This window comes from Pseudoliparis swirei, chromosome 7 (assembly GCF_029220125.1).
Source record: "Pseudoliparis swirei isolate HS2019 ecotype Mariana Trench chromosome 7, NWPU_hadal_v1, whole genome shotgun sequence".
Classification (NCBI taxonomy): domain Eukaryota; kingdom Metazoa; phylum Chordata; class Actinopteri; order Perciformes; family Liparidae; genus Pseudoliparis; species Pseudoliparis swirei.
Window position 1 is genome coordinate 11,784,461 of NC_079394.1, and position 26,816 is coordinate 11,811,276.

The window sequence follows — 26,816 nt, forward strand, 5'->3', positions numbered from 1 at the left end:
TCATGGGCCTAGCAGAGATCACCACTAACAAGACTGCAGTATAACTTTTTTCAAGAAAGTTACAGATTTGCTTAAAATAAAATTCAAATTTTGGCATAATATTAATAATTTTTATTTCTCGCTAACTTTAAACTGAATTTATTCAAAATTCACACAGTAATATCTCATGAAAATAATCATGTGCCTAGCTGAGGTCACCAATAACAAGACTGCAGTGTAACTTTTTTCATGAAAGTTACATATTTGCTTAAAATAAAATTCAAATATTGGCATAATATTAATAATATATATTTTTTGCTAACTTTAAATTGAATTCCTTCAAAATCCATACAGTAATATCTCATTAAAATAATGATGGGCCTAGCTGAGGTCACCATTAATAAGACTACATTGTAATTTTTTTCTAGAAAGTTACAGATTTGCTTAAAATAAAATTCAGATATTGCCATAATATTAATAATATATATTTTTCGCTAACTTTAAATTGAATTTATTCAAAATCCACAGAGTAATATCTCATGAAAATAATCATGGGCCTAGCTGAGGTCACCAATAACAAGACTGCACTGTAGTTTTTTTCAAGAAAGTTACGGATTTGCTTAAAATAAAATTCAACTATTGGAAATATATTACTATTATTTTCTTTATGAAGTGCTTTCATTTAGAAATCAAACGTCAGAATGTCTTGATTATCTCTGGATGACACCTTGAGGTACTCTACCATGAATCAGAAGTGAAAATATTGTATAACTACGCACCATTTTGTTCTAAATCTATTCTGAAATTAGACACATTTGCGCATGAATGTGATTTTCTTTATCTTTTATTTTGAAATTCTAAATCAGAATATCCCAATATTGGAATAATTACTTTCTTTCATTTAATGTATTCATCATTCATACCATTCATGATTTTTCATCTCTTCATTTAGTTTAATCTATCACTATATCTGTATTTAATGACGTGTTTCGTCATATCACGTTCACCGGAAGTTCGCTCTTATTTTGAAAACAGTTTTCACACACTCGCACCGTAAATGCCTGGTATATACGTGTACTGAAAAAAATCGTGCGGGCTGGCTTGACTGTGTTTTTCGAAGTGGCGGCTGGCTTGATCGCAGTGAGTGGTCCGTGGGCTCTCGGAGTGCCACGCCCCCCTTTTCCTGGACCAGAAATACGTTTTGACTCAAGCACATGGCAACAAAGGCGCACATGCTCTCAAATACATGTTTGTCGTTTACTTTCTGTCCTCTCTTGAGTCCGTTTTGTAACACGCAGATCCTAAAGCATGCTGCGCGTACATTTTACATCATATTATTGGAGAGAAAAAAGAAAAACACAAGAGGAAAACACACAAAGAGCTACTCTTCCATAGCAAATAACTTATATGCATTCATTAAAACCCCCGGAGCCGGATAATGGTTTTCATTGTATGTGTCTCCTCCAGGGGATGAAGAGAAAGAAAGCACGTTGCCTACATGCGTTGACACCAATTGTCTCCAGCTCCTTGGGGGCAGCTGTACCATGAAATATTTGTGTTACTATATCAAATGTATCCTTCTGAAAGTGTAAATGAACCATTGAACTTCCATCACGGGTGTCTATACTTCACATATATATTGCCGTGAAAGGAATTAAGGTGTAAGTTGTGATTTCATTTTGGGGAGGGAGGCGATGATATATGATATGATATTCCTTTATTCGTCCCACATATATATATACTGTATATATATATATATATATATACAGTATATACAAACAGAGTTGGCTTCCTACAACATGGCGGCCTGGCCTGAAGGCTCATAACTTGATTTACTCCTCTGCAGTTTACGAGTGCAAATGGATTCCATGCATTAAGTATTTCTACACAGCGTATGTGATCTTTGCACGATATAGTCACCGTAGCTCAGGAACACTTGAGCAGAATACAGCTACTGCAGGGGCGGGATCAGAGTGACCTTTCAGCTATACCATGGCTTCACTGGGACCACTGGGACGGAAAATCTGGGTATATCTGGGATCATTACAGTCGGTCCCGTAGAAAGAGCTTCACGGGGATTTAGAGATGTCGAACAATTGGTTTGAAATGGCTAACAGTTTTCGGGGTTCATCTTTTCATTGTGGTTGTCGATAACATGTTTAAAAAGTAAGTTGCCATTTTGTAGACCTGTAAAGCAACGACAAAACTGGTGGGAGGAGAAAAAGTGAAGATAGAATAGAGCGAGTTTGATCTCTGTTGCATGTTTTGGATATCAGTCGTTACAAAAACTAAATGAATTTCTGGGTGTGGCGAAGCAGGAGCTGTCGGGGTTTTTAAGGGCACGATACAAACCGCAGACTTTCATCATGCTTAGCTGGATTTTGTGAGCTCAGCGCTAACATGCTGGCATGCTAATGGAAATATGGTCATTAAGTTTTATTAACTTTTAGTCATGTGTCTTTTAGTATGTGAGTTGTCTGCATGTGGTATGTGCATTCTATGCATGTTGTATGCATGTTGTATGTGCGTTCTATGCGTGGTGTATGCATATTGTATGCATGTTGTATGCATGTTGTATGTGTGTTGTATGTGTGTTCTATGCGTGGTGTATGCATGTTGTATGTGTGTTGTATGCATGTTGTATGTGCGTTCTTTGCGTGGTGTATGCATGTTGTATGTGCGTTCTTTGCGTGGTGTATGCATGTTGTATGTGTGTTGTATGTGTGTTATATGTGTGGTGTATGCATGTTGTATGCATGGTGTAAGCATGTTGTATGCATGTTGTATATGTGTTGTATGTGTGTTCTATGCGTGGTGTATGCATGTTATATGTGTGTTATATGCGTGGTGTATGCATGTTGTATGCATGTTGTATGTGTGTTCTATGCGTGGTGTATGCATGTTGTCTGCATGTTATATGTGCGTTGTATGCATGTTGTATGTGCGTTCTATGCGTGGTGTATGCATGATGCATGCATGTTGTCTGTGTGTTGTATGCATGTTGTCTGTGTGTTGTATGCATGTTGTATGCATGTTGTCTGCGTGTTGTATGTGTGTTGTATGCATGTTGTATGCACGTTGTATGTGTTGGAGGAGGCTTCAGTGACATGATGATAGTGATTCTTTGTTTCCTGTGAGTGGACCGTGTATTACAATCCTGTTCACTTTTGTGTTGTTCTAATTGCCTCACGTGTGAACCATCAGGAGTTTCCCATAATAAAAAGTCATGTCACTTTCTTTCTTTGCTATGACTTGCTTTTTCTTTATTCTACTTTCAAATGCTGTTGTGAAATTCTTGCAATATGTTATCGCGAATTTTGTTTGAAAATGACAGTTATCTAGTAATTTCAAGGCGTTATCACCCTCGTCACAACAGTTACTCCTCTCTCAGATATTACCAGTGAACTCATTGGCCATAAAAAGCTATCAGAGAGGTATTCTAACTATCTGTAATAGCATTGCATTGCATTGTGGGCCGCTTCACAGTCTACGTCTCACTAGCGTGGTATTTATTCAATGGCAGAACACGCCAAGGATGTTTGCAGCACATTGTTACTGTTGTCAAGAAATCAGGAGAACCAATTAAGCTTAAATTCAAAATATGCTGTATGCTTTCAGAGGCTGTTTTCAGCGTATTGAGGTCAGGTTTGACGTCAAGACGTTGGTGACATGCACCTGCAACTCGAGCAAATGTGTCACAGAGGAATGTGTTGCTGCTGAGCGGAGTGAGCTCTGCAGGTTTGTCAGGTCACATAGCCGAAAGCGTTGCTGCTTATTTAAAGTGCGTACAGAAAGTTTACTGCTCTTTGGGGCACGCTGGAGGTTGAAGGGCCACGTCACAATCGACTGAGTCCCTGAATACAAGGCAGTGTTGTCACTGAGGGACCCGGTGAAACTGAGCTGTGTTCAGAAGCTCCACTGGTGCCACCAGTCAACCTTCAGCTCTTATCTGCTGGGCGAGGATGAAGATGTACAAAGCGCCCCTCCCCCCCGGCTCCCATCTTGTTTTGGTTTCACGTATTATTATTATTATTTTTAAACACAAGACACACCCAGTTGGCATACATATGCAGAATTATGTTGTTTGGGATGTTGGTATTTATTGGATGAAGCCCAGCAGATGTTGAGGGGTGGCTGGTTGATTGTTGTCGCACATGAGGGATTTTGTTTTTTAAATATGCAGGAAAAGAAGATGATAACTCTCTTTTTCTTACAGCGTTAAACACAAGATATTTTCTCAAAAATATCTGAGTACTCGGGGACTTTCTGTGGAGTATCCGGGCAGAATAACACAGAATAATGCTCAGAAACGTGGTCCATCAGCTGGTCAGGGAAAGAATCATCGTCTTTAAATAGACGGATGATGTTTACCTGCGTGAACTGGGATTTCACACACACACACACACACACACACACACACACACACACACACACACACACACACACACACACACCCACACACACACTGGCTTACACTGGAATGTTGTTCATCAACAAACACCCCTCCCAGGTCAGCTCCATGGTTACCAACACTGGCCCATCAGTGCAAACACACAAGACACACACGCAACACACACACACACATACACACATACAGACACACACACACACACCAACCCATGTGAACAAATATAATTATTTTCAGGTTTGGGGTTATCAAATGTATTGTTTTCAACCACGACTAAGCAGACTATACATTAATAATTAATATATCTACACATTTAACTTTGAGCTGGGATGACTATGCTCACTCTTATTTGGTGTTATTTGAGATATTCTTTGATACATTTGGGGATTTTTTTTGTTCTCAAATGACATTATTGAATGAAGCCAGAGGGGAGTACACATTGTCTTAACATTTTGGCTGTGCAGGTGAGCAAATAACATTAACGAGCTCGCAAGCACACCTAATTTACATATAACATTTAGAAACAGGAGATAGAATAGAGAGTACTTCAGGAACAATACATAGAGATCTTTAACCCTGTTTAACAGATTATTGTAAGATTATATATTGACCTGTGACCTACTGACAGGAACCCCTATGTCCCTCAAAAGCTACCAACTCTACAGGTTTCTTGTGAGCCCTGACATTAATGCATCCTACCAGTAGTTAAAAAAAGATGCCCCTTTTTGTTTCAACATGAGGATGATGTCATGTGAGACATTGCCATTGTATTTTTTAAACATATATACAAGCCTTTTCATCCAGCAAAGTCTTTGTATAAATATAACAATTTCTATAAATTGTAAAAGCATAACTTGTCATTGATGTCATTTTTAAATCCTCCTGTAAAGTAAAGTTTTTTAAGAACCAAGTATGATCATGTAAGTCAAAGAGCAAGGTGTTTAAGGTTTTTACAGAGAATTCAGGAAATCTTTGTAGCACCCAATAAATCACAAAATAATAGTCATTAACAAAAAAAAATCCTTGGTAGTGTAGACAGGCCATGTTTATTTACTAGGCCGGAGTTTTAGAGCACCAAAAACGGAGGACGGATACGTTTGAAATAAAACTTGTATGTTTCTTAGCAGTCACGCCGTGTCCTTCCCTGATTCGTCACGCTCCGAGGAAGGCATAGGTGATCCTTCCCCCCTAAGGCCTCAAACCGTGAACCCTCGGGGACTTACAGACGTCACCTGTTAAGTGGTTGAGGCTGGGAGGCTTTGAAATGGTGTGAATACAAATGGGACAGCGCTTTGCTGTAAAACATCACGTTACCATGACAACGTCCAAAAATATTGTGAAAATTTGTGGGTGTATATTTTATACGTTTACTCCCTGATTTGAACGTCTTTCAGGCTCTTTCCTCACGAGATTTGACAACATTTCAAATCATCTATTTACTTCATAACAAAACAAAATGTTTGATGAAAAGTTCAGTGTAATATATATATATATATATATATATATATACAGGACTGTCTCAGAAAATTAGAATATTGTGATGAAGTTCTTTATTTTCTGTAATGCAATTCAAAAAACAAAAATGTCATGCATTCTGGATTCATTACAAATCAACTGAAATATTGCAAGCCTTTTATTCTTTTAATATTGCTGATTATGGCTTACAGCTTAAGAAAACTCAAATATCCTATCTCTAAATATTAGAATATCATGAAAAAGTATACTAGTAGGGTATTAAACAAATCACTTGAATTGTCTAATTAACTCGAAACACCTGCAAGGGTTTCCTGAGCCTTGACAAACACTCAGCTGTTATAAATCTTTTTTTTAACTTGGTCTGAGGAAATATTAAAATTTTATGAGATAGGATTTTAGAGTTTTCTTAAGCTGTAAAAAATAATCAGCAATATTAAAAGAATAAAAGGCTTGCAATATTTCAGTTGATTTGTAATGAATCCAGAATGCATGACATTTTTGTTTTTTTAATTGCATTACAGAAAATAAAGAACTTTATCACAATATTCTAATTTTCTGAGACAGTCCTGTATATATATATATGTATTTATATATATTTATATAGTCTCTACTTGCATTCCTCTGATTTCATGTGTTTTTATGTCCTGCTGTTGTGTAAATGTAATTTTCCAGTCTGAACATCCCTCTGCAGTCCTCTTTGTTTACTTTTCTTCTTTTTTTATGTCTCCATCCTTGGTAACTGGGTTTTTAACGCCACATTGCTATGAATTGTGGGTAATTCCCTTGGGCAAAGTCTGCTTCTAATGCCGTCTTTCAGAAAGGGTTCATAAAGGTCACGGTCCCTGCTCGGCCTCGCCCTCCTCCTGGTATCCTGCCTGTTGGTCCCCAGTTTGTCCTGTGTGTGTGTGTGTGTCTGCCTGGGCGTGGCCTCCCCGTCCCCTCCTGCTGCCAATCAACCTGCACACATGCAACTCGTTCCCTCATCTCGCCCCACAGTGTATCAAACCCAGTTCTCGCCATGAAACTACGGCCTACTTTTGAGTCCCAGTGATTGCTTGTTTACGACTCAGATAATCGGAGCTTTCCTCAGCCTCTCTGCTCCCCTCGGGACATCCTGTCCAGCCCGGATAGGACGCCTATCCCCGATCCCTTACCTTTCACCACCTCTGGTTCAGTTCAAGTAAAGACACCTGTGAACTCTTGCTCTGGGCCCAAAATGTCCGCCGGGGACTCAAACACTCGACTGTGGGGCAGAACTAAACCCTTTGAAGGACTTTTCGGAGATTGGCTACGATTGTTTAATTTCACATGATAACTGATGACAAGCATTGCTGATCTTGTTGCCTATACTAGCAGCTGTTGTGCAATTAAATTCAGCATTCATTTGGAAAGTTCTGCTGCTGTGACCTGCGGAGGAAGCAGCTGTCATTGGAGCGATTAGCGAGCGGCGTGTCTCCGGTCGTGTGATCCGTCCCTACGGAGCGGACGCTTGAAGTCAGAGTTTGCAGCTTCGAGGAGGACGACGGACACACAACAAAAGAACTATTGGTGTTCTGCAAAATTATTGTTAAGTCCACACAGAAACTGCAAAGGAACATCAGCCCTGAGACCTCACCCACCGGCAGTGCAAAGGATGCAAAACACTACACAATGGATGGATGTTGCTGCCCACAAAAGAAATAGATCCCAAAACAAACATCAGCAGAGAACTGAGATCCAGTCGAAGAAAACCGTGTGTATTAATGTTGCATTAATTTAAAAAGAAAATGTTACTTAAAGTCTGATAACAGCTATCACTCAACATGGAGCATGTTAACATGACACACTTGTTCAGCCAAACGGACACAAACTGAAAGGCGCCGCTTGTACACGCGCTTTGGAGTTTGTTATGAGGAAGATTCACGGCCCCGGTGGTGAGGAAGGCCAGACGAGCACAGCAGTGCAGGGAAAGACTCGGAGAGACCGTCATCAGACAAAGGAATGCCAGGGGGCTCTCCAGTAAGTATTCATATCACGGAGCGGTGGGGGAGGATGAAGAGAATGGGAGGAAGGTACACAGAGAGATGGGTCATCCTGGTTAATAAAAGCAACTGTACTCAGCTGTCATTCAGCGCAGAGTAGACGCACAAACACAAACACATACTTTGAGCAGGCTCTCTTTTCTCTTTGACCGACATGCTCACATGCACAGGCACAAAAAAACACATCCCATCCATTCCTTTTTAAATCATCTGTACCCTCGGGGGAAGGAGGGGGGGGGGGGGGTCTTCCTCTGAATCTATTCCAGGATACCACATATCTCCTCCAGAGCAGCACTACCCAGACTCACCGTGAAGGGTTGTTTGGGAGTTTTTCTTGATCCGATGTGAGGTTCTGGGACAGCGATGTCTATATGTACAGTATGTAAAGCTCTCTGAGACAGATTTAGAATTTGTGAAAATGGGCTATACAAATAAACTGAATTGAAAAACTGAATTGATAAAGTCACTCAGAGAAGAACTTTTCTCAAGAGCATCACATCCAAAATGAACTTTTAGTTTAATGAACACTGATGACCAGATGTCTCTGTAGTTTAGTGGACAGACACCTGTTAATGGTCATTAATACAAATGTATTAACCGACCATGTATTATTAATACCCAGGAAACAACATTTCAAATCGGAGTCCTGAGCGCAAAGACAATTACAAATCCTGTCAAATAATCGAGAAAAGTGTAAAGAACACAATTTTCACCAAATGATTCCTTTTGTGTTTTAACTCTGATCGCAAGCAGGTGATTTAAGGTATTATTTGAGGGGAGTTAAGGAATATCAGTTGTTTTAGAAAATCATTTGTGCTTCAACTATAAGCGTGCATGTTAAAACACTGTTGAAGGAGTACACAATAAATCAGAACTGCAACTTGTTTTCTTCTAAACCGGTTTAGCTCCTTCACCTGTGAATACTAATGAACCAAACTCAGAGCCACAATCAGGAACAACAGTTTCAACGTAAGTGTGGAAAGGAAACTTAATTCCTATTGTTGGCCAGGAGGAGTAACATCTCGTATCAGCATGTACCTTCTATAGTTGAGGGAAGGGGTCCCAATAAAGGGGTTCATCTTATGATAAACTCTTCTTAAAATGTGAGGAGGACAAAGTATTTCAGTAATACAGACATTATTAAATAGATACATTTAAAATACAAAACAAAAAAAATGCACACAAATTTAATGTTGTTAATTTATTTTAATTTGAAATTTATTTAACCAGGAAATGCCTCTTTTGAGATTAAAAATCTCCTTTACAAGAGAGTCCTGGCCAAGACAGCAGCAGTAGCACATGACACAACGTTTTCAGACAATACAACATCTACAACCAGATGAACCTCCCTCCTACATATACACAAACACATACATGTGAAACACAAAGTTATTTAATAAGAGTTGTGAGATATTTTTGAGTGCGGCTTTTGACGTTTTCCCTCCGAGCTTCCTTCTCCCTGAAGATTTATACTCAACGGAAGCACCACACTAGCCGATGAATCACTTAAAGCTACGGGGGATTAAGTAAGCCCAATTAAATTAGTCATAAATCAGGTTAGCTGAATGAAATACTCCTCAGATGTTGTCCTGCTTTGTGCTGCTTCGGGCTCGGGGGGTCCTGAAGGGGCTGACGGAGGAGATCGGGGAAGGATCGGTACACGAGCCTCAGGAGAGAGATTTAAGAGAGGGGGAGAAAATGAGGCAGAGCCATAAAGTGACAACGAGTGGAGAAAATAAGAACAGATGGAGCCAGAGAGAGAAAAGGGGGAAGTGAGAGAAACAGAGGTCAGAGGTGAGGAGGACATGGCGTAACAGTAGAGGAGAAGTTTGGGGTTGGTGCATTTATCCTGCTGCTACTTCACACAGATATTGGATTCTGCAAGGACAAACTAAAATTCAGATTAAAAAACAAAAATGTGCAATTCAGAAGACAATATCTTGCTTGGAACTAACTAAAAGAAGTTCAACGTAGTCGGTCTTCAAAGAGTCAATGGCCATGAACAGGGTTAGTTATTTGTTATTTTTCTATTTTCTCCTAAAAAATAAGATGTCCTCTCAATATTTTTCTTTAATGTATTGCATGAAGACAGATTACTTGCATGAGTTTAAACCTACTTGGCAATAAACATTGTTTTGATTCTGCTTCGATTGAACCTTGGACTCAACTCATTTACCCGATTAAACTTATATTACTTACTTGCATCATCAACTCCCTGAATCATATTTTCCCACTGATAACCTCTCACATATTTCCAAAAACAACGTTTAGGTGCAGAGTAGAATCTCCATACAAGGGAGGGCTGGTTTGCATGGGCACAAACTATTGAAATCACCAAGCTGTCAGATGACTCTCGGCGCCTTCACATTAAATATTGGAGATGCATTCCTGTAAATACAGACATATGCATCGTGGAATATTGTTTCCTAAGGCTGGCTGAGGAAGTGTGGTTTGGCCAAAATGTTCTTTAATTTACCGACCAGCTTCAGGTTGGTTGTGAATTGTGTGTCGAGAACTACAGAGAATAAATCCAAAAAACAACAAGCCGTGGACACGAAGCGACACACTTGCACTGCCCTCTAGTGTTTCATCTGCACCACACGGTATCCTATAGCTTTGCAGGCCTATGGCTATGCAGTTGGTGTCATAAAATTACACTCAAATGCATCCACACAGACATACACACAAAAACACATCCATAAACACTCATACATATACATGCATTCACATGTATGCATACCCCCTGCACCTGGTGGGAGAGTATGGGGATGTATAAGAGGAGAGAGGTTTCCCTTACGCCGGCTGGAATACGACTCCACATCCAGTTGCTGTAAAACGGAGAGAAAAGGCCACTTTAGAGCCTCCATGCTGTCTGTGGTTTAAATCCTCTTGTCTAGGATTACAGATCATGAGTGAGACACATTGGGCCATGTGTGGCTGGACGTCAGCCTGTCCACGCTGGTGACATCTGGGCATTCTGTGTGATTCCCTTTGACTCTGTCAGAGCAAATACTGTATGAGAGGTCGTGGGTGGAATATATTTTAATCCTAATTTTGAAACTTTGTGAGATTTGGATTGATTGCAAACCTCTACATGTGTGTTCTTAAAACGGAAAGTGTGCCTATCACCCCAGAGTCGTTAATGATGTCTTTTAAATGCAACAGTAAGTTTAGTAAGGATAAAGCATTTGCTTATTCATTACTAGTTAAAAGGTTGAATTAATTATTAAGGAGCTTTTTCTTGTAACCGTTATCAGCATTTAGAGATTGTGGGTGCATCATGAAGACAACAAATTCTCATAGATTCAGTAAAGGTTGTTGCTTGTGTAAGTAGCGGACTAACATGTAGGTCATACCTGCTGTAAACATTACTTTCCACACCACCTCATTGTTAATGTTCAACAGAAAGTTCAGTTTGAGGGCTGTATCTATTGTTTGTGGAAAAACACCCACGATAATATCATTAAACACATCTTTCATTTCCATAGAAATATGGTGTAACATTAAATATATAGACAAAAAAGGTAGATTTAATCAAACCGATATTTCCAATTCATTTTTCCTTGACATTACTGACGTATCTTTGGAGTGACACACATGTTTTGTCGTTTTATTCAGAGATCTTTTGGTAGACCAGCTACTGTATTTATACAATTCACATGTTCCGATTTGCTATTTGCTCATCAACACAGTTAATTTACAGTACGGTCATTGTTTAAAAAAAGCAACTCTAATTGTTTTTAAAATGTAGTTCCTCCTCAGTACGTGTCATTTAGGAAAGACTAAAGATAAACAGCATACCTCTGACCTTAAAATACTGCCTTCAGATTCAAGGTGAATTCCCATTAACTGACTTTTAACATGCAATGACAACATAATCATATAAAGTCCTACAGCCAACTTCAAATTGGATTATCTGATTACCTGATAACAAGCAAGTCGTTCCGAAAGTTGTTGCCATTTGATTTGAACCCATCATTCAGTCACTGAACTTGTGTGTGCCTCTGGTTTTAGCTCATGGCTGCAACTCAGTTCAGTATTGTATATTATATTTATATCAAACTTATATCAAAATATTAACTTTAAAAAACTCCTGAACAATCCTCTTAACCTGTTATTTTGATGCAAAGAAAACATTTAGATGTCTTTAATCAGCATGTGGATCTGCATTAAAATACCCATGGTAATACACGATAGTGTTTATGATTTAATAATTCTGTTTATAACTATTTAGTTTAGTACAATGATGAATTGTGTACAGAAAAAATGTAGTTGCCATTTAAATGTCATCATGTTGCTGTGCCACCTATCGGCAAAAGGCTGTCAACTTTCGGATTGCACAGAACTAGCCACAACTTCAGGATTTTGTCAAATATATAATGTAAATTATACACTATATAATTGATAAGTAGAAGTAGGGAAAAAGACATGATTCAGGAGACATGAGATAAAAACAAAGAGCTTCATAAATGGCCACATAGTGGCCCCATTGGATTCACATTCACACCTGAATTTACACGTAGTTCATTAATACTTTTAAAAGGGATTTACTGCTAATTAAAAAGAAGCAGACGGATGTGAAAACAAACCTCGTTGGAGAAAACAAGTGGACTCAAGGAAATGATGCACACTGATCCCATTTTAACAATCACGGCCACGGGACTAAAAATCTCTTTTAGTGGCTTCGTAGAATGTGCTGTCCTCGTGGCATTGAAGCTGTAAACCTGCTGCCATTTCTGCAGCTTCTATCTCCCAGCTCACGATAAAAAAAACTATCTTTGGAACATGGTTTACTTCGGAGCCAGCTGCCACTCAAATCCACGAGGCAGTTAAATAATCAACACTGTCCATAACCTCAGTCGAGGCTCAGTGGGGTGCCACCGGCTTATTGCTGTGACTGAGGTGGAGCTCCGATGGGATACATAGGAACGTGGTTCTCTGTGTATGCAGGGGGCAGATCGTCAGGCTTCAGTCCCAGCTGAAAGAAATGCAAAGTTCAAATATAAATATAAATATGCATTGAAGTCGATTGGGCGGGAATTGCTTAGTTTTCTCAAGAATCACCTCGTTGTAGGAAGGTGGGGGCCCACAGAGGACTCCGTTGCTATATTGTGGCGGTGCGTGGAGCTCCTGGCTGTACCGAGGCACCCTGTGGTGGTCTTCGCCGTCCTGCTGTGTCCTGCTTCCGTGGAAGGGGATGAAATATATGGGAGGAGGGTGCGTGTCCTGCTGCTCGCTGTGTCTCCACGCCTCCCTGGCGATCTGCTCCTCTCGCAAGCGGCTGCACACTCTGCAGAAGGTCGTGCAGAACATGATGGAGAGGCCGAAGCCCAGGATGCCCAGGAAGATCCTTTGGAGGTGGAGGAGGAGGAAATAGGTGAGAGGAGGATGAGAAACAGGGAGATGGGTACGGAACAGACGGAGGTGGAGAGAAAATGAAATTAAGGAAGTGTCATTTTGGAAGGTGGAGGCGTGAGAGGAAACAAATAGAGTCTTACTCCAGAATGGGAATTTTAAATGGCATTATTTGAAGTCTGTGGATGAACTCCAGATGGACCCAAATGGAAACAGAGTCAGAAAAATACTCTTCGAACCTGAAGAGGAGACAGACAAAACAATTGTTGGTCCACACAAATGTCCACAGTTTTCGCCCTAGGTTGTTTTGGTATGGAGGTCAAGCGTGTGGTTGTGTGGAGGGCTTCAAGCCAATTGGGGGGGGGGGGGGGGGAGTGGTCTTTAACATAAAGGCACATAACTTCTGCCAAACTGTGATTAATATAAGTGAGCCCTGCTCTCTTTACTTCAGCCAAACCTCCTCCACAACTCATCATGTCTCTTGTTTATCTAAATATGTATTATTTCTATAGCTGCCCGTTCATAATTTAAACATGCATGTCTTGTTTTTCTTTTGCTGGGTCAACAGAAAAATATACTTTGAACTTAAGACCCATAAATGTTTGTTCTGAGACACCAAGGCTACTTTATTGCCCGTCTCTACTTGTGGGCGGAGAGATTATGAATTTATACGAGCGCATCGCTCCCTGGAAATCAGATAGTCCTACCGTTACCTCCGATTACAATCCCAGGGATAAAAAAATTATATTTGTTCCGATGTGCTAGGATACCTCGTCAGGTAATCAACATGAATATTGAGACATTCTCATTTGAATTTGGCAGAAAAACCTTGGACAGGCCTTTTCTTTAGGACGTCATTCATCGTCACAAGCTGAGAAGAGGGCTGTTCCTGGGTCATGACAAGTTGATGGAATTATACTGATCTCTGGTCAGCAATCATTGGCATTTAGTCCCCGTATGCTGTGACAACACCATAGTCAACCGATCGTGGCACACCCATGAATCACAAGTGAATTACTGTGCCCGTCATCAGACTAAATGTAATTCAGGTACCACTACAGTTCTGCCGAGTCATTATTAAGAAGTTGTAACTTCCGGCACGATGTCGACTTTCTCTCAAGTGAAGTGGACCCAATACGGAGCTGATTGGCTCTGTGATTAAAGTCTATGGCTTTGATATTATCATTATTATTGATGATGGTTGCTATTAGTACAACGAAGGAGACCCGTTTTGATCAATATCTACTGTATTTTCACTTAAACTCCTCGTGTGGATTTAGTCCTCAACATGATGGTGAATCTGTTGCTACAGGGAAACAAAAAACATCCATATTTCAGGTGGTTTAACATTACTACTTTCGTATGCCGAGTAGATTATTAAACCGAACCTAGCAAACAAAAAAAGCCACAAAAAAATGCCCAGAGGTAGGTGAGGTCAAAATTCACAACACAGTGAGCACACTGGTACGGGGGGGGTCAAGTCTGTAAATATACTGGCTAAACAAATAAACGGTTCCTAATACGCTTAATTTGAGATCATGAGATCGAACAGGAAGCAGAAGTAGGAAGACGAAGTCTTACCTCTAGCCCACGGACAGCTCTCGTCAGGTGTACGACTGGGAGGGAAAACTCACTGGAGCGGAGTACGGTTTGATGAGGGGGCGGTGTGTGTGTGTGTGTGTGTGTGTGTGTGTGTGCATGCACTGGACTGAGTGCAAAGCCCAGCATGTATATCAGCCCCTAAAACACCCTCAGAAATAAAATGTGTTATATCAACATTATGTTTAAACTTCGACACGTCTTTTTGTTTTTTAAACTTCTACACAAGTTTTTTGTATATCCTCAAAAATATTAAAAAAAATTCACCTAGGTTTTCAGCCTGATGGTCTGTTTTATTAGGTTGTGCTAAAGGTCCATCAGAAGAATTTATGGCAACATTAGACGATTTAAAGGAACAGCTACCTCTATCCACAAAGCCTCAGCTGAGGGGGAAGTTACCGTCGAAACAGAAGTCTGAGGTGATGTGTGAGAATCCTTCAGAGCTCGCTGTGGGGAAAGAACTTAACACACTTTGCTTAATCGGGGTTAAAGCATGAATTCATGGGATTTTCTTTTCTTTGAGCTTTGTTTCTTTCATTTAACTGGTTGTTTCTGGATCCAGTTTAAGGTCAGGTAAAGGTAAAGAAGGTAAAGAAGTGTATTGTCATTGTAAGAAAAACAACATACAATGAAATTAAGTTGGCGACTTATTCGGTACAGCAGCAACAGTAGAAACATGTTTAAAAACATTAAGACGGGACATTTAAAACAAGACATTTAAAAATTGAAATAAATAAGTGTGGTGCTGGGCTGATGGAGGAAACAGCCCTGAGGTGCACCAGTGCTCAGGATGGTGGTTGTCGGTTCCCTATCCTCACATTCTGTGGTCTGTTGGATACAAAGTCCAGAATCCATGAACAGAGTGATGCAGAAAGTCAAATGTTTTTGAGTTTACTCACCAGTTTATGAGGGATGATGGTATTGAAGGCAGAGCTGAAGTCAATGGAGAGCATCCTGACGTATGTGATAGGCTGCTCCAGGTGAGACGGGGCTGTATGAAGGGTGATGGAGACCGTTGATCTATTTGCACGGTACGCAAACTGGTGGCTGTCTAGATCTGCTGGGAGGATGTTCTTGATGTGTGATAGGATCATCCTCTCGAAGCACTCGGTGATGACTGGGCGGTAGTCGTTAAGGCATGGTAATGTGGTCTTTTTGGGGACAGGGACAATAGGGGTGGCTTTAAGGCAGGTGGGGACTGCAGCTTGTTGCAGGGAGAGGTTGAAGATGTTCGTGAACTCCCCAGCCAGCTGGTCGGCACAGGAATTGGGAACAAAGGTGTAAAGGCATCGCCAAAACTAATATATCCTCAGTTTTAGACCCTCTTTTTTTAACCATACATTTAACATGATGCAACTTCCCACCCATGTCTAACGAAATCCCCCGTTTGTCAAACTGACTTTCTGTAAAAAGCATCACTGTGACATCACCAGAGGTCATTTTGAGAGATTTCTCCAGAGCAATGAGGCACAGTATGCAACATCTGTCACAGGTCGACGAGCACGCCACCGCGATGTCGACGCGTCAACATTTGTGGAGTTTGGTTTCAGAAACAAATACTCCTCAAGTTGTTTAGCCACCTGCTCAACGTTGGTGTTGCATTGTATGAGTGTGTGTTTATGTGTGTGTTTGTGGTGTAAAAATAAACCAGGAAATATAATCTTTACTGCTGGCAAAGTGTTTGACCTGCTGATCAGGAGTGAACATGTACAAAGGTTACAGCCATGACACGCACCTCCCAGGGTTTAATATGCAAGTATTACCAATAATATAAATACACCAAAAAGAAAACAATATCTGTCCAATATTTAATTTAACACGTTTATTTCTCATATTTCACAGTCTTATCAAAATAAGGCATGACATGTGTTGAATTAATAAATAGCTTTTTTTGCAACACAATCCTTATCGAGCGCCGTCTTTTATCGTTTATTTGAGAATTTCAAAAAAATAAAAAATGCGACATATAAGGTCCAGTGGCATCGGTTGAATTAATTTTCATTTTCATATCTACTTGATCTGATTCTACAGCAGTGTTTTAAAAGGGAGTGGTCTGGTCCTTAAATATTTGAGGAAAAAAATGTGCAGAACACTTTCTGCAGTGATAATACAGCAGGAATGGAAATTCACTTAAACAGAGACTTTGCACAGGAAACACTTAACTAAAACATAAACAAACAAGCAAACACACAGAAAACTCTGAACACAAATGTTTCGTTGTCATGACTATTGCGTAGCGCATTTCATTGAGCTTTTATCCCCACCAACACCTTAACAATATTGGGTTTCTTTCAGGAAATCTGCAATAACTCTCTTTGAACCTGAGGGGCAACATTTTTAAGTTGTCGTGTAGAGGCGTCACAAGTCCTAAATGTTGACATTACGTCCCATGCCAGGTCATTGTGATTATGAATAATATGTACTTAGATAACTCAGCATCCAAAGGATTTGTTTTTTCATCTTTACAGGCAGGAGTCACTGGTGTTAAAATCGGTGAATTTTGTCCAAACTTGTCATTCAATTTGAGTCCAGATCTCGTGAGTTGCATCCCCACCTCTTGTAATTTCTGCCTTCAACAACATGATTGTCCAACCCGGAGTTATAAATCTTCACGAGTGGCGGCTCTGCGACTGCGCTTGTCCAGCCAGGCCTGCAGCAGAGGACGGTTGGTGTCCATCCAGCGGATGTTCTCCTCGATGGTCTCGTAGGTCTGCCGGATACATCTCATCTCTGAGCCCGACTCCTCCGTCAGAGAGCCGAAGAAGCTTCTCACCTGAGCACAGAGTAGCGAGACTTAAAAAACACGTCCGAGAATCTGCATTCATTCATCTAATGAACGAGCCTCGAGCAGCACAGTGCGTCATCACATTGTCACGCCACGTTGTTCAATACAAAACACTCGGATTTTACATTGATGAACAGATCAGCTAACGGCTGTTCATAGCTACCAAGTATTTCCCCCAGTTTTTTAATTTATTGTGAAATTAGGAACAAAGTTATAGCAAAGAGAAGAAGACAAAGAGAACACGTGGGACATGAACGTGAGCGTGGATTCACGCGGCTAAATAACGAGATACATTCCAACTAAAAAAAGCCACGTTCTTGGGGCAACAGCGCCCACTTTCTATAGACAGACGTAAGTAATTAAAGCCCAAAAGTATGGCCTCCCTCACCTCATCTAACATCTCCCTGGTAGAATACTGGTTGGTCACTTCCGTCACCAGGTGGGATATGGTGCTCGAGCCCAAGTCAAATCTACGGAGACAGAGTTTAAAGTTGAGAAAACACAACTACGATGCATTGTTATCAGGCTCTAAAGTACAACACTAACAAAAGCCAACATATGGAGTTTAAAAACAAAAACACGGTGTTATTGACTCAAAACACAAAACTTACTGCAAAAACACTAACATATAAATGTCATTTCAAACTGCAGTTTTAAGACATTTGGGACTGTCGTTCTTAGAGCACACGTAGTTAGAGAGGCGTGTCGGGTGAATGCATGACGGGCCGACTGACTTCTTGATCAGAGTGGGCCAGTTGGCTCGGAGGAAGTCCCAGGCCAGTTTGTAGCCCCGGGGGTTCTTGCTGACCAAGATGACCACACCGGGGAGGTCCTGAGTCTTCATCAGCTCGCCGTGGAGGCTCTGCTCCATCATCCTGCGGGAAAAGAAATAAAAGGTGAAGGAATCTAGAAATAGAAACAGTGGGAGGGAGCTAAAAGGTGTCGTATGACCTACGCACCACCTGAGCTTGTCCTGCAGCGGGCTGACGCTCATCGCCGACTTCATGCGGCTCTTTACAGACATTTGCAGCGAGCGGCGGTACTGCTCGAACAGGAAGTCCCACCCCTCTGGTGTTCGAGCTCCAATCACAAACACAGCCATGGTGATGTCAACGGGGAGGCTGCCACCATTAAGAAGTCAGAGTTCAGCCACAACAAACTGAAGACGTGTAATCTCTACATGAAAGTGCCGACTAAAAGCTCATAGTGGGGAGCAAGAATCGTAAACAATGTGCTGATGTGCCCACTGACCTCACGCTGCCGTCAGAGTCCCTCCAGCTGTGAAAGAGTCGGGAGGCCTTCGCCACACAGGGAGCGTAGTTCCTGACGCAGCTGAACAGCAGCAGGTAGCCCCTCAGCACTCGCTCAGACACTGATCCTGAGTCAGTCCACTCCTGGCGATCAATCAAGACCCGGAACAGACCAACAATGTAGTCCTGAGGAACACACGCAGTCAGTCACACACAAAATGATCAATGAGTTCATCAACGACACGCTGGAAACAATTTCCAGCTTCAGGCCGCCTTCAGGTGTTGAAATATGTTACATTAAAAAAGGCAAACTATAACAACTTCAAGAGGAAATAACTCGTGTCTCCTGGTGGCCGGAGAGGAATTTCACTTTGTTTGAACGAACCGGAGTTACAAGGAGCACTCTGCTCACACAACATGTGCACAGTCCTTTTGTTGTTCAGGTTTTTATAGCGCTCATGCGAGGGACCATGGACTCGGTGTGTATGACTTTCCAGCTCCACAGAAGCACGAGCAACATGGAGCCGTGTGTTCAGGAGGAGCTCCTCTTTGTTGTGCGTCTCATGCACATTCCTGCGTTTTCCTGAGTTCTATAGAGTAACACCAAATGTAAACAGAACTTGTGTATGCTTATAAACTCTTTGAGTGTTAGAAGACATTTACCTCTCGATTTTTCAGCTTATTTGTCTGACTGACGGACATGTGACCCATCGGCTTCATCACCGCTGCATTGACCAACCTTCATCTGGGTCTCCAGAGCAGCCATGTCTCTCTTCTCCATCAGTTTGTAGAGCGGTACGAGCTCCCCGAAGCCCTGAGTCACGGCCATGATCTCAGTCTCCCTGGACAGGTACAGAGACAGCTCCAGAGCCGTGTCCAGCCTCACCTTCCCCGTGCTGCAAACACGACCAAAACCATCTTATATCCCTTTACTCACACGATGAAGGACGCACGGCGGCTTCACCGGCTGGTTATCGTCCGATCTGTCGACACACCTAACCAGCTGGAAGACATCGTGGATGAGGCTGGCGCGGTCGTTGCTGCTCAGGGCGGTGTGGTTGTGCTGCAGCAGGTGGATGAGGGAGTTCCAGCCGTCACCTGCGTAGTGCACCATGTAGTAGCCGCTCATGTCCACGTTGAACTTCACCCAGTCCGCCTCCTCCGGCAGGTGCAGGACATCTGCATGGAGGAGGAGTTAAAAAACAAGATTCACAATGAAGAGAGGTCTTGTAGCATTAAAATGCTGCGGACAATATTTTGGATGACGTATAAACTAATATAGCAATATGGAAATCAGGGTTATCAACACACTCACCGGTCTTTGTCTTCAGCAGGAAGCGGTGGGTGGTTTTAGAGGCGCTGGTCATGTAGGTCAGTGGGATCTGCCACAGGAACCTAGAAGGAGGCAAGGATCATTTTTAGAAGATAATCATGTTGAATTAAAATGTAACAATTCCTGAAAAATTACATCGGGGTAAAGATGACACACTTTACTTCATTACAATACATGTTAAAACTACACAAATACCATGGGTAAAACCATAAGTAAAACCATAAGTAGAACCATAAGTAAAACCATAAGTAAGTGCCATTAAAGTGCCACTGAAGTGCTAATCTATTTTTATTTAAGGTATAGTCGGAACACTTCATGGCATGCGTCAAAAACTGCATCACATCGATGCTACATCCCAAAAGGTGCAGTTTGCTTTCTTAGAAGTCGAACGTTACAACAAATGAGAGCCATTCGGCCACAAATTGATGGATTTTTGCATGAGAACTACAACTAAATGTGCCGTTGGAGTCATTTTTTCCCGTCACAATCTGGCGGTAGTACAGAGAAAGGCACCCTGGCTGTCGTAGTATATTAATACACCATGGTATACTTTTATAGTCTCGAGTGTCGACTGATGCTGTGCACTCTTAATCCTAATCTAATCTGACATTCTACCCTTCGGTGAGGGAGTGGTCGTCTGTCTTCAGGTAGCGCTCCTGACTGAGCCTGACCTCCCGGCCTCTGATCTCCACCGTGACCAGAGGGAAGCCCTCCTGCAGCGTCCAGGTGTCCATGATGGCCCGGACATCCAGCTCATCACCGGAGTACCATTTCTGAATATGTACACACAAGCACACAGGTCACCAGACAGATGACTGAACCTCATACACAGTAACAGCTACAGGAGAGGAGGAGGTCAGTCAGTCGGTCAGTCAGTGAGATTCTCTCTCTCTCTCTCTCGCTCTCTCTCTCCACTCACATCAGTCAGGCTCTCCCACAGGTGGCTGCTGACTGTGTTTTGGTAGCTGTAGCGTTTGAGGTATCGGATGATGCCGATCTCAAAAGCTTTGGGAGTCAGGAAGTCCCGCAGCATATTCAGAATACACGCCCCCTGGAAAGAAAAATAATTAACATTGAAAATAATTTCCATTGTGCTTATGTACTTGTCTATGTTATTGTGCCCGATTATGGGGATAACTTATTTATGCAATTGTTGATTGATGCCAGACCAAGGCGGACCTTGTCATATGAAACGCTGTCGAACATCTCCTGGATCTGAGTGGGGTTCTCCACATCGGTGGAGACCGGGTGGGAGGAGCTGAGGGAGTCGACCTCCATGGCAGCAAAACATTTCTCCAAGAAGAAGTCAGCCTGAAAGACAAGTAGAGGAGAGAGTGAAGAGGGAGGAGAAAAAGAAATGATCCACAAATACAGAAGCCGTATCTATTAAAAAGCTGATGACACAAGATATTCAGCTCATGCACAGTATTAGACTTTGTGTATTCTCTGACCGCTCGTTCACATGTTCTCAGTCAGATACCGGTCGGTTCCCTCGACTCTCACCACTTGCAGCTCTGGGTAGGTGATGTCGAGGGAAATATACTCCATGAACTTGGCGAAGCCCTCATTGAGCCACAGGTCGTTCCACCACTCCATCGTCACCAGGTTACCGAACCACTGGACAGAAACAAGAACAACCACACGCATTAATTTCATATGCGAGAGCGCTATTAAAACAGACCGACGCATTGTTGGTCTTTCGATGTGTAACTTTAATCACGCCCTAAAACCAGGTTAGGAAAATTATATATTTTTTAGCGGGCAATTCTTGCCCCCACTGACTGAAATCCAGGGGCATTTAAAAAGGAAATTGGGGGCACCTTTTGAAACTTGTGAAATAACATTTAACCGTTAAATATACTTATTCAGGCTTTGACTATGTAAGCAAATGTCACAAAAATGGCAATAATAAGACTATTAGGCAGTCGTCAACTGATTCAAAGTGTTTTCTTACATTTTTTTAACAAAATGACAAACAGAAAACAGATAATCATATTAAATTGTATTCTTATTTCTTGGTGGTTATTTTTTTGTTATTCCATTTTTTAAACAACTATTAACAATTATGACTTATTTCTTTTTTTAATTATATTTTTTGTTTATCTACCTAGTACAGGCAATACAAATAGGACAGACAACAAAGAACAAAAACAAAAAGCTATTAAATCATCAAAATTATGGGGGAATTTGTTGCCCCTCTCCTAGTGATATCAGGGGCAACATCATATTTCATAGGGGCAGTTTTGACCTTGTGTACTTCTGCCGCTGCCTAAAACAGCGAGCACATTTCCCTGTGTAACTTCCCAACCGTACGGAATGATGAGGCCGACAGGTTATTGCAGGTAAGCTACCTGGTGTGCGAGCTCATGGGCGATGACCTTGGTGATCCCCAGCTTGTCTGAAGCGGAGGACTTGTCGGGGTCGAAGAGGAGGGCCGTCTCTCTGTAGGTGGTCAGCCCCCAGTTCTCCATCGCACCCGACTGGAAGTCAGGGATCGCAGCCAGGTCTGTAGGACACAACATCAAGCACATGAACGACATATTGGACACTCACATCCTCTTCAATTGTTATTATTACATCATTTCTTTTACATGCTGCGGTCTTAAAGGGGACGTATCATGCTCATTTTCAGACTCATACTTGTATTTGAGATTTATAGAGAACATATATTATTGCTTTAATGTTCAAAGAACACATTATTCATGTGTTTGACGCTCCGATTGACTTGAATATCAATTATGGTTTTGTAGTTCTCAAGTGTGGGTTGGGATACTCAGATATGGGGGGGGGGGGGGGTCCTGCATGTGATAATGAAAGGGCAACCAAATCTGAATGCCTTGTTTATCTGACCTTGGTAGTCTGGGTTGTCTTATTTCACAGTTTTTGGAATATCAGGTACTCCAGATACCTACATGTATGTGCACAATCACTGAGGAAGCAAGTTGAAATATGTGTACTTTCCTACATCCTACAGATGGATAACTTTGTGGGTCCCAAAACAAACAGGACCGCTCCCGCACTGTAAAGACGACCCGGACATAAACTGATTCATAGAGCTCAGATGGTATGGCAAATATAGATATTACAGTGTTCTATGAATTACTTCATATGACAGTGTGTACTGAAATCCCCTTAAATGAAATACAAACGATACAAAGGAACTAACTCATGGGCAACATGTAAAGGATGTTCCTTCAAAGAGACCGTACACCGGTGATAAGATGTGATTCTGGACGTCTGTGTAAAGGGAAAACCGTGGCACCGCGCCAACAAACGATCTCCACAAAATGAGAGATCACCAACAAACACGGACCTCTTCCTTTGACACACTGTTTGTAACGGTGAACGCAGGTAGGGAGGTGGCCGTTCGCTGCAGGCCGAGTCTACTCGGGTAAAACCACGAGGAAAACATAAAGCCCTGACAGTTCTTTGAAAGTCGTCACAACAACTATTTTCTTAAATACTGACCCTGTTTGGGAAGTGGGTAGGGAATATCAAAATAGTCATCGTAGAAGTCCAGCAGCTTGACAGCAGCATCCAGCGCAAAGGCCGTCTGGTCAATCTTCTCGGCTACAGCGTAGACGGAGATCTGATGGTCGTTAGTTCAGTTCAGTCAAAGAGCGTTTGTGGCGTGACATTTTATAATGTATACCATTTAAACTGTTGGGTATGTCTCTCCAAAATACTCTAAATGCAAAGATATACTTCTATTAAAACGTGTTCGGAGTGAGAGAACTCGTCCGCCTCACCTTGACGCCGTGCTGGGTGGTCTTGCTCACGGACAGGAAGTCAGACACAATGTAGGCCACCAGGTACGTACTCATCTTTACGGTGGTGTCGAAGTGATCCTCAAGCAAACCGCCCGGCAACGCCACCGTTTTTACCTGAGGAACACAGGTTTTTGGAGCGAGAGAAACGGAGAAGAGAAAGCAGAGGTCAAGAGGTCAATGCAGACAGAAGACAATGAATGAGTATTTGTTTTATTGTAATGCTTCTTAACTGTGTAGTAGCTTAACTATTTATCTAATTTTGTTAAATTTGACAGTGAAGATGAAGGCATAACTCAATTTTGGTAACCAGTTTTTATTTGGAATAATCCTACTGTTGTCCCTAAATCGAAATAAAGTGATATTGCTGCATGTGTGTTTACCGTGGGCATGTTGGATATGGCTATGTGGCGTGGCTCTCGTATAATCTGTATGGTGAAGTTGGCTTTGAAGGCGGGCTCATCAAAACAGGGGAAGGCCGCACGTGCAAAGGTGGCTTCAAACTGCGTGGATGCCAGAACCCTAATAATAATAGCAAAAGACAAGTTACATCATGCTAAGAAGATTAAAGGGTAATGAAAGCTGCGACACGTAGCATTTTAAAAATCGACTTTTCATCGGCAAAATGTGTTGTTTGGTCAAATCTTTGATAAAATGATACTTGGAATGCTGTTGTTAGTGCTGGTCCTCAAATTTAGATTGGTTTTCCATCAACCCTTCTGTTTCCAGATGCATATTTTTCTGGAAAAACACCTTCCATCACATCCGCGATATCCCGTAATCGTCAGTGAAAAGCTGTTTGAAAAGGCCGCCAATCATGTGGTCACTTATGGTCTCGATTTATCGTGTTTACTTTTATATCCCAAATTAATGTGCCGCTGATTCCGTGATGTTAAAATGCTACATGCGTCTTCTTCAAAACGTGACGTAGAAGAAAGAAAGTCAGTCGTGCCCTTACCGGACTTCCCCACGGCTGCTGTGGTAGCTGCTCTTGTAGAAGCCATGGAAGCTGTCAGAGAGGTTGGCAGCAAACTCCAGCTGGACTTCATACCTCCTACCTTTGGTCAGCACCGAGTTCGACAGCAGGGCGAGCTGATGGAAACGAGGGTACTCCAACACCCGGAGAGGCCTCGCACCTTCGGGTGCGAGGAGCCACACTTTGGACACCTGCATCTGCTTGGCGTGGAGGACGATGGCGCTGGTGTCTTCGTGCACATCCAGCTGGATGCGAACAACCCCCGTGAAGTCGAGAGTGGTCAGGTTGGGGTGGAGGCTCAGGTCATAGTGGGAGGGGGAGACGGTTTTGGGAAGTCTCATGCTGTCCCAGGGGAACGGCTGCCCGTTGGTGGCCAAGAGGGCTTCCTCGGCTTGGCCCGGGTTTGGTAGCTGTGCTGCTGATGAGAGAGGAAAGGGGCCGAGCAGCAGCAGCAGGACAGGTACAGCCAGCATGGTGACAGGCAGGAAATCCTCTCCGCTGTGACACACACATCATACACATGTACGGTTATGTTCAGCGGCACTCAAGTTTTAATGTTCATCTTCAAAATCCTATTTAAATAACACATCTTACTTCCCAAAGGACCTGTGGACACTGATAGGCTGGTTAGGAAACAACATTGACACCATTCACCATTCACAGATGTTACTTCGCCTTTCTTATTATCCATCTCACGTTTTCTAAAAATGACAACTGCTACGCAAACAAACGGTGAATACCAATGAGGCAGAAACATGGCTGGACTTTAAGGGAAGTACTTTCGATATCACAAACATGTCCAATCATTTAGGTTCACGATCGAGTCCCTGTGGAAATAAAGCCCCTTATTTCAGGGGCTGCAATGTGGTCACACATTTGTACAATAATCATTCATCCAAAGAATTGTTTTTTTAAATGTCCACTTACCGTGTATTCTTCAGCACGCAGTATTATCCGAGCTTGTACAAAGTAATTCAAGAGTGAAAGTGAAACAGATGGTGGGATAATGGGATTGCATTCTGGGAGAGACGTCTACAGTTAGACATCGTTCAGCGGCCTGCGGCTGTGCTGGCGCGACTGTACATTTCGAGATGAGCTGCTTCTGTCCCACTAACTTCGTCTTGTCACCTCTGGAGCTTCTTCTCCCAGTCCAGGAAGTATGAGGTAAAAATGCAGTCTTCTGTGAACAGGAAGTTACTTGTCGTTATGTGCTGCAGTACTCTATTTCACCACTAGAGGGCAGTATTGCATTGATTGACGGTCATTTGTGTTTATTTCAGCTTCTAGTCATTTTATGTCTAATGTCGTCCCTGAAGTACTGACTGAAATTAATTAAATTGACCGAACTGTCAGTTATATATACTTTATTTAACCCTCTCATTTTTTCAAAGTGTCAGTGTGTAGTGTAACTACTCTCTCACTATCCAAAGCATGTTTCCTGACTGATAATTAAAGTTATATAAATGCACATACAAAAATGTACATACAAATTTAACATTTGTGTAAAACAAACTCCAACTCCGCTGCTTTTGAAATAAGTGATGTCTTTCCCACGAACCCTGAAAAAATAATTCACAAACGCCTTGTGTGAAATGGAAGTTCCGTGTATGCATTACTCTATCTTTACCACCAGAGGGCAGCATTGCTATGATTAACGGTCATTTGTGTTTATTTCGGCTTCCAGTCATTTTATGATGTACAGTATATATATATATATATATATATATATATATAACTTTGTTTAACCCTCTCATTTTGACTAATTGTCAGTGTGCAGTGTACAGTGTCAATGATATATTAACTACTCTCTATCTCCCTATCCAATGCATATTTACTGACTGACAATGAAACAAATGTACATACAAAA

At 41.8% G+C, this 26,816-nt stretch overlaps 2 protein-coding genes across 2 annotated transcripts; both read right to left on the minus strand.

Moving 5' to 3' along the window:
* Positions 1 to 11,392: 11,392 nt before the first annotated feature.
* On the minus strand, positions 11,393 to 14,898 carry si:dkey-283b1.6 (uncharacterized). The gene is made up of 4 exons (XM_056419546.1): positions 14,821 to 14,898; positions 13,383 to 13,478; positions 12,949 to 13,234; positions 11,393 to 12,862 (listed from the first exon to the last, which is right to left on the minus strand). The coding sequence occupies exons 2-4, from the start codon at positions 13,406 to 13,408 to the stop codon at positions 12,770 to 12,772; spliced, it is 405 nt and encodes a 134-aa protein (XP_056275521.1). The 5' UTR covers positions 13,409 to 13,478; positions 14,821 to 14,898; the 3' UTR covers positions 11,393 to 12,769.
* A 1,665-nt stretch (positions 14,899 to 16,563) lies between these two features.
* On the minus strand, positions 16,564 to 26,102 carry erap1b (endoplasmic reticulum aminopeptidase 1b). The gene is made up of 18 exons (XM_056419706.1): positions 25,877 to 26,102; positions 24,932 to 25,447; positions 24,357 to 24,495; positions 23,956 to 24,090; positions 23,675 to 23,795; positions 22,558 to 22,712; positions 21,710 to 21,823; positions 21,386 to 21,517; positions 21,126 to 21,257; positions 20,822 to 20,979; positions 20,189 to 20,268; positions 19,869 to 20,052; positions 19,613 to 19,769; positions 18,875 to 19,059; positions 18,583 to 18,744; positions 18,358 to 18,498; positions 18,012 to 18,093; positions 16,564 to 17,611 (listed from the first exon to the last, which is right to left on the minus strand). Exons 2-18 carry the CDS (start codon positions 25,420 to 25,422, stop codon positions 17,438 to 17,440), a joined length of 2,742 nt encoding a protein of 913 aa, XP_056275681.1. The 5' UTR covers positions 25,423 to 25,447; positions 25,877 to 26,102; the 3' UTR covers positions 16,564 to 17,437.
* Positions 26,103 to 26,816: the final 714 nt, after the last annotated feature.

Bases quoted from the DNA above. Each gene is read 5' to 3' on its own strand.
- si:dkey-283b1.6 (XM_056419546.1), bottom strand. From the start codon at position 13,408: ATGCCATTTAAAATTCCCATTCTGGA. The intron at 13,235-13,382 runs GTAAGACTCTAT...CCACCTCCAAAG, and splicing joins TTTAAAATTCCCATTCTGGA to GATCTTCCTGGGCATCCTGG. The intron at 12,863-12,948 runs GTGATTCTTGAG...CATTTCTTTCAG, and splicing joins CCCCACCTTCCTACAACGAG to CTGGGACTGAAGCCTGACGA.
- erap1b (XM_056419706.1), bottom strand. From the start codon at position 25,422: ATGCTGGCTGTACCTGTCCTGCTGCTGCTGCTCGGCCCCTTTCCTCTC. The intron at 19,770-19,868 runs GTGTGTCGACAG...TCGTGTTTGCAG, and splicing joins GATGTCTTCCAGCTGGTTAG to CACGGGGAAGGTGAGGCTGG. The intron at 18,094-18,357 runs GTCAGTCGGCCC...CTGTCTCCGTAG, and splicing joins TGGCCCACTCTGATCAAGAA to ATTTGACTTGGGCTCGAGCA.